This window comes from Pundamilia nyererei, unplaced genomic scaffold (genome assembly GCF_000239375.1).
Source record: "Pundamilia nyererei isolate P.nyererei 1_Seehausen unplaced genomic scaffold, PunNye1.0 scaffold00074, whole genome shotgun sequence".
Lineage (NCBI taxonomy): Eukaryota > Metazoa > Chordata > Actinopteri > Cichliformes > Cichlidae > Pundamilia > Pundamilia nyererei.
In genome coordinates, this window is record NW_005187475.1 from 2,951,532 (window position 1) to 2,959,317 (window position 7,786).

The 7,786-nt window shown below is 40.9% G+C and overlaps 1 protein-coding gene across 2 annotated transcripts in view; it reads left to right on the plus strand.

Moving 5' to 3' along the window:
- The first annotated feature begins 2,742 nt into the window (after positions 1–2,742).
- srsf5b (serine and arginine rich splicing factor 5b) overlaps positions 2,743–7,786 on the plus strand; it is a 6,500-nt gene continuing 1,456 nt past the window's right edge. Inside the window, exons 1-8 of one of the 2 annotated variants that reach the window (XM_013911907.1) lie at positions 2,743–2,924; positions 3,003–3,067; positions 3,141–3,287; positions 4,924–4,994; positions 5,079–5,192; positions 5,546–5,618; positions 6,937–7,010; positions 7,101–7,780. In XM_013911907.1, coding sequence (XP_013767361.1) covers positions 3,162–3,287; positions 4,924–4,994; positions 5,079–5,192; positions 5,546–5,618; positions 6,937–7,010; positions 7,101–7,437 — 795 coding nt within the window. In that variant the 5' untranslated portion in view covers positions 2,743–2,924; positions 3,003–3,067; positions 3,141–3,161 and the 3' untranslated portion in view covers positions 7,438–7,780. Of the gene's footprint in view, positions 2,925–3,002; positions 3,068–3,140; positions 3,288–4,923; positions 4,995–5,078; positions 5,193–5,545; positions 5,619–6,936; positions 7,011–7,100; positions 7,781–7,786 lie in introns of those variants that run through there. The other variant, XM_013911908.1, reaches the window with a different exon arrangement.

The following is a 7,786-nucleotide window of genomic DNA, read 5'->3' on the forward strand; positions in this document are numbered from 1 at the left end:
GTGACCTGTCTCTTATTCATTGCCACATCGTGCTGGACCTACTCTGTGTTGTCGAATTCATGCACTTCCAGGAAAATATTGATCACATTCTCATGTCAAGACATTTCCAGTGCAATGTGTATCCGCTTGTGTTACTCGGAACATGATTCATTTTCCTTTGGACTGGAAAATGGAAGACCTGATTCTCGTTTTGCACATGGATGGCCAGCTCCAGTCTGAATGAATGCACAAGCAGACTTCCTAGAACCATATTTTTAAGCCTAACAGGGCTGTGCAGTGAATCGGATTTTTATTTAAATACAAGTCTAGCTTCCTGCAATTATTAAAACAAGATAATCAAGATGGAAATTTGGGGTGGGCGATATAAACGATATACAATAGAAATGATATAAATTTGGCCAACGATAGAGATTTTGATTATACCGCTCTATCGCGATAGCGTATGTTGATGACGTCATCAAGCGGCGCCTGTTCTGGTCGAAAGCATTGCAGCGGCTACAACCATCTGCAAATTATGATGGGCGACAGTCACAGCAAAAAGGTGAAGCACTTTTGAAATATGGGGAAAGCCAAAAACTGCGCTTCCTCCACTTTGACATTGATTCATTAATATTGAATTCTCTGGCAGCTGCGCTATTCTCATGTTGTTGCAGTATATTAATGACTAACCTTGTATTGTGGATGAATAATCTCAGCTGTTCTCCTGGCTGAAGTTTGCTCTGTGTATAGCATCCTGCTATGCGATTGCATTTGTCCCTAACCACCAGAATCCCTCACGTTAACTTTTATCAGTGGAAAGAAGTTGGCGTTCATCCTCCAGCGTCACTGTGCTAATGTTATGCTAACATAGCTGTGTCGCTAGCAATCACGTAGCACAACATTATATAACAGGTAGTCCAACTTCAGTAACCCTGCAACACCACTGCTGTTTAGTTTTCTGTCTTTATGTTGGAAGTGGTAGCAGAGCTGTATGTTTGAATTGTTTCAGAAATCTCTCAGTCAGAACATGGTATGTCATGTTTAGGTGGAAACTAGCCAGCTAACTTCCTGTTAACTTGTAACTCCGTTAGATTTAATAAATTCTGTTTTCATGGATGCCTGGATGTTAAACTCAATTGTTACACCTGGTAAAGCAGCAACGCTGATCATTTTATTAAAGATTAAAGAATTTAGACCGTTTTAACTCTGTGTTCGTTTGACTTTTGGACCCAGATTACTCCGCAAAGCTCCTCACTACGGCCAGTGTTGCTAACTCCTCAGTAAGGAAAATCGCTATTGGTTGTCCTAAAAGTCGCTAGAAGTCGCTAAATGACGTCATCGCCTAATTTGCATAATTGGTCATGCTAATCTAATTGTAACCTATGTTGTTGGAGAGAGAAATAACATCTTGGAGGAGACATAAAGTGAGTAAAAAACGTCCTAAATGCATTTAGAATTTATTTAGAACTACAAATTAAATTTCTTTTAGCAAATATTGTTTTTTTTTAATGCCACAATTCCAACCCTGATCCTTTACCGGGCTTGGACCGGCAAAAGTGACCCGAAATTGGCACTCTGGTGTGTGTGTGTGTGTGTGTGTGTGTGTTTATAAGTAGTTTTAAACCTTGTGATCCACAAAACAGCATAAGAGTAAAAGAAGAACTGACTGTGTTACAGCACCCGCTGCTTGTTGAGAGTAAAAGAAAAAAAGTGGTTAAGGGGTCTGAATATAGCGACAAAGTCGCTAAGTTGGCAACACTGACTATGGCAGCCGTGATGCTCTGACAATCCATCAAGCAGTGCAGCTTACCAAAGTTGTACTAAAACATTTTTTAACAGATTTCTGCATGCTCAAATCGGTTCGAGGTCAGTAAGCACAACCAGAATTCATACATAAGGAACACTGGATTTTTGAGAAAATTAAAGGATTTTAAGTGTGCTTTATAGTGTAAATAAAGCACACTTCACGCCTCAAGGCATGAAGCACCTTGAGGCGACTTTTGTTGTGATTTGGCGCTATATAAATAAAATTGAATTGGATTAAATGGTGTGGAAAATACAAAAGAATATATCGCGATATATATCGTTACCGCACGTGCTTCAAATTATACCACGATATGGATTTTAGGCCATATCGCCCAGCCCTAATGGAAATCTTGTTTAGCTTTAAGCATCGTTTTACTTCACTTTTGCCTCTCCATTTAATGTCCAAATTGAATTCACAGGCTATGGCAGAACTGCTTCTTTTAGCTTTTCAGCTGAATTATAATTAAAGCTAAAGGAATCATTCAGTATTAAATAATTCTGATCTATCCATATTGATCATATATATTTTTGCATTACCTAGCAGCTCAGTTTTGGGTGGTATTGCATCTCCTCCAAATCAGTAGAAATAAAATTTAAACGTTTAACTGATAGGAGATGGAAATATGTGTACTCATGGTTAAAGGTTATCGTGGTTTGTTTTGATCTATGTGTGTTGTCTGCTGTATTTGATTGAAACCTGAGAAGCCTATCCTTCTTTAAAGGTGTGGTATTGCTTTCTTATTACCTGTTTGTTTGTTTGTTTGTTTTGTTTTCTGCTTGATTTCTGTAAAAAATTATTGCAACTTGCGCCAACAGCCTAATTAAACCGTAGACATAATGCTCAAAGTGAGAAAATTGGTTTTAAATGTTTTCTATATAGTTGCCGAGTGACACCTAGTGGTCAGACTCCAAAACTACATGAGTCTGATTTGTGACGTCATCTCCGTAGACGTTCTCCCAGCACTTCGGCTTTTTTCGAGTTCTGCAGTGTCAGGCTGCGTCACTGGTCACGCGGGATGTACCCCACTCCCTCCTCCCAAACTCCCGGAGACAGCTGAGGTTCCATTTTGTTTTATTCTGGAGTTGAGGCTCACTGTCGCCAGTCAGTAAAATCAACTGCTGCTGCAGTCCTCTTAAAGGTACGTGTACATCGACTGGAATTTATTATATCTACATTACAGACGGGTGTCATTGCTTGATATTATCTGGGTATTTAGTTATCTTTGGACCGACGGTTGACAGGCTATCGTTGCGAAAGCGGGCCACAGGCTGAGGCACATAAGTAGGTCATTTGTATTCCTCTGAAGCTGTGTTAGCTAAATCCTTAAAAACTAACGCAAGTGTTCTGCTTGTAGCTAATTAAACGTGACCAAATCATGAGCGGATGTCGTATTTTCATCGGCCGGCTGAGCCCCTCGGCCAGAGAGAAGGATGTGGAGAGGTTTTTCAAAGGATACGGCCGCATCCGAGATATCGACCTGAAGAGAGGATTCGGCTTTGTGGTGAGTCACCGAGCGAAAGTAGGTCAGGATGGCTGAAAGGTATTTAAATGTACTCTGAGCGCCATGCACGGGTCTGCTGTTAAATTTAGACTCCATACTTTATTTTACAGACCTGACGTGGTGTTTTGAAGCAGGCTGCCGCAGGGAATCCTCATGGTTTCGTTTTCACGGCCTACTTCTTGTTTAGCGACATACCCACCAGTAAATCAGGGCCAAGTCGAGACTCGTTCATATACTTGGAGCGTTTTCTGCATACCAGAGTCATAAAGAAAGCAATTCAAAATATATGTATTTTTTTTTTTTAAATCGGAAATTTCATAATAAAAAATCCTAAATTTAGAGGTGGAACAAAGCTCGACTTTAAGCGGTTTTGTATATATTTCAAGGTGACCATTGAAATAAAGGTATTTTGCATAATGCTTCTAAATACCTACCCAAATAAGGACCTGGGAGCGTTACAAGATGGCTGCCGAGTGTTGAGACTTGGATCTGGAAAGATTTTGTTTTTTCCTGCATCGATAATGTTATGGCATCCCCTAAAGAGGATTTGGCCTTCCCCCCAATGAAAAATCACCAACCTTGTAATGACGTTATGATTTTAATAGTTTATTCTACTTATTAAATGGCCTGGGCTAAATGATTTCTCCGAGATTTTGCTCCATATCGACATTGACAGCATCACACAGTTGCTGCAGATTTGCTGGGTGATCATGATGAAAACATCCCAAAGGTCCTGTATTGGATTGATGTCTGCTGGATTGAGGAGTACAGTCATGGTCTCATTGTCAGGTTAAAAGAGCTGTTTTAGATGGTTTGAGCTTTTTGACATGCAGCATCATCCTGTTGCAAGCAGCCATCCAAAGACGAGCACACTCTAGTCATGTAAGGATGGACATTTAACGCTAGAACCACCAGGAGGTGTCATTCTTGAAGTAGTGTTATAAATTTAAATCAAATTTTAACTAAGATTTGACAACACGTGCTTGAATGTAAGATGAATTTTCAGGGGTTTTAAGCAGATTTCTAAAATTTTGTCGATTATTTCATTACAAGTTAAAATCCACATTAGAATAAACCGAACATGGCACATATCTATCACAAAATCTACATCTATCAGTGGGATCTCTTTTTATTGAAATAATAAACACTTTCGTTAAAGAAATCTGCATATATGGAAGGAAAATCCATAGATTTGATTAGACAAAGTAATACCTACTGAAAAATCCTGGCATTAGCCATTACTTCTAAGCTAATAGTTTCCCCTGTTTTCATGTCCTTGAACACAATTTGGTCTCATTTGCTCTGATTTGTGTCCACTTATGCAACATTAATATTTCCCTCTCTAGAAGGACAGAAAAGTCCACATTGCAACACTTGGAAGGGTTGAATTGAATCACTTTACCGCTCAGACCAGAGACCGATTTTGAGTCATACGTGTGATGAATTTTTACACTTTTCTAAAAGAGTGATGTATCTTTTAAATGTTATTCGTTACCATTCTTTTGGTATTAAAAGCTATTTGATTAGTCATTAAATGTTTCAGTAAAGTATTTAAAAACAGGACACATTATTGGTGATGAAAAGGATAAACATTAAGAACTGTGGATGTAAAAGGTGTTGTGTGCTTGGTCTGCAGGAGTTTGACGACCCCAGAGATGCAGAAGATGCTGTTTACGAGCTTGATGGCAAAGAGCTGTGCAATGAAAGGTAATGAATTTCCTTTAGGAAACGAGTCCCTTTATTCACATTTGTTGCCATAATAAAATATATTTTTAATGCTTGATACATCAGGGTGACCATTGAGCATGCTCGCGTGCGTCTGCGCGGTGGCCGCGGACGCGGTGGCGGCGGCGGAGGGGGGCGTTTCTCTGATCGCTACGGCCGCGGCTCCCAGAACAGCCGGAGGTAACAGCTCCCCTTTTTAAGATGAAATGCACGTTCCCTTTAATTCCATTCAAAAAAAGAAGAATGGATGCACACAAAACCTCAGCAAGCACGCTCTGTAAACAGCTTCTGTTATTTGGTGAAAGGTCAGTCGTCAGATTATTGTGGCAGTTTAATGGCCTGCAGGCTGGAAATGTTCATAGCCACGATTAACATGCAGCACAAGTCTTGTCTTCGCTGATCTGGAAAGCTCTTTAACATGAGTTAGCCTTGTAATGACAGTTTGCTAATGAGAGCTCTTAGACTGGGTAAAGTCTGTATCAGCCCTACGCTGTTATTGCTCAATTGCTTCTTTTATATCTTTCCATTTCCAGTCGTAACCCTCCTCCAATGCGCACCGAGAACCGCCTGATTGTGGAGAACTTGTCCTCTCGAGTCAGCTGGCAGGTCAGTATTGGCTCAAGCGTCTTTTAAAAACCAGAACAAAAGCAAAAAAAACAAACATGACAAGCCTTTGAAAGCTGCAACAGAACACAAATGTTATCACCTCCAACAGTCTATCTCCAAAAATACACATTAAAGTTTTAGAATTGCTGCTAAAAACAGACTATGTTACTGAAATCAAAACAGTTCGAACAGTTTTACCTTGTTATACATCAGTCAGCCCAAGTTATTCTTTTTCAGAATAATTGCTCTGATTAATCTGCATATCATGCAGTTCATTAGTGATGCAAAGAGCAGCAGAAGCAGCAACAAAACACTTAATTTGTTCCTGTTTTCACATTTTAACCAATTCTTCACCCCTTTATTTGCCAGTCATATGGAAGAGCTCGCTTATGGTGGAGTTAACCCCTTCTGGGTCCTTCTGTCTGGGTTGAGCCTGTGGTGTCAGCCAGTCTGTCCTACTCCTAGTTGATGCCTGCTGGTCATGTGAGCGCTCGCTCCACACTAGAGGCGCTGGCGGCCCCCTTCGCTCGCTCGCAACGCCTGATGTGTGGTTGAGGGCGAGAGAGAGGAAACAGAGGGTTGGCAGAGAGAAAGCAGAGGAGAGAGCGAGAGTCGATGGTGGTGGCGTATTGATCGATGGTTCGTTAATTTGAGGGGCTTCGATCGATATCCCCCCCTCCCTTCCCCCCTCTGGTGTTCCCGCACGTCGTGAGCGAGAGAGTGTGAATTCCTGCCAGGTGCCCGTGGATATAATCTGCTGTTTTCCCGGTTATGGTGGGCTCGGAGAGCCTGCGGCCCACCCCAAAGGGTTTCGCTCTCAGGTAGTAGTTTCCTCTCTTCCACCCTGTTCACTCTCTTTACTGAGGTGGGGTGCCGAGGCAGGGATGATCCCGGCGCGGAGCCCTGTGTCCTCCTTCCCAAGGAAAATGGGGCTCTGAGTGCCAAATGCTGCCCAGGCTGCACCTCTGCAGTTCTTGCAGATGGTGTTCATCTCTCTGTAGTTTTAACGAGCGGTGTGTCCAAGGACCTCAAAGCTGCTGCAAGTAATCCGCCAATCACAATTGGCTTAGACCTTAATTAGCAATTATGAAACCTTCTTCTCCCCCCCCCCCTTTCTATTGTTTTTGTAATTTTCTATATTGTTGAAACACTTGCAAGCTGAACAGACTGTGAGGTTCTTGGACTCATTCTCCTTATCTGCAGTAGTCTGTGTAGTCCTCTCAGAGAATCTAACCATCTCTCTTCAGTCCTGTTTGTGTCTCAGCCTGTGCTTGTGTTCTGAGGCGCTCCGTAATTTGACCAAAGTTTGCATGTGTAGGACCTGAAAGATTTCATGAGGCAAGCTGGAGAGGTGACTTTCGCAGACGCACATCGTCCCAAGCTCAACGAAGGGTGAGACTATTAACCGGTGCCCAGTGTCTGTTTATAATAAAAAAAGGAAAGTGAGTTTTTGACTTAACAGTGTGTCTTATTTGTTTTCAGGGTGGTTGAGTTTGCTTCTCACAGTGACCTGAAAAATGCACTTGACAAACTCTCTGGAAAGGAAATTAATGGCAGAAAAATCAAGCTCATCGAAGCTGCCAAGAAGAGGTGTGTTTGTGGAAAGCCGTTCACTTCAAATAACGCCAGAATTTATGAAAGATGTCTTTTTCTTTGGCTGATGAACTCACTTTTTCCCTGTTTTTCTTTTATTTCTTTTCTTTTTAAAGTGTGCTTCAAACTGAATTCACCCAGTTGTAACAAATCAGTGCTGCTTTCAAGGAACTGCATATGCTTTTATGAAGAAAAACAGCTTATGTTGAAAGTCAAACATGTTTGAGTTTTGATAGTAATTAAGGAGACATTAGGTTAACCATTCAGTGCACCTGAACTAAATGTTAAACCCTCGCTTTCAAATTGTGCCGTGTACAGGCTGGTGGAATGTAATGCTGTACTAGTTTCTGATTACTGTGTTATGAAGGCAATTCTCAGTAACATCTGTAAAAATGGTTCCCTTGAGACGGATTTAATTAGTTTGGGTTTCACTTTGAGCGCACCGCATAGACTCTTACTATTATTAACTATTATCTGTTATTAACAGATTAGTTTTCTTTTTTCATTAAACTGAAAATGCTCATTTAAATAAAAGCTAATAATCAAATTTTTTATGAATATTGATATGAAGTTGG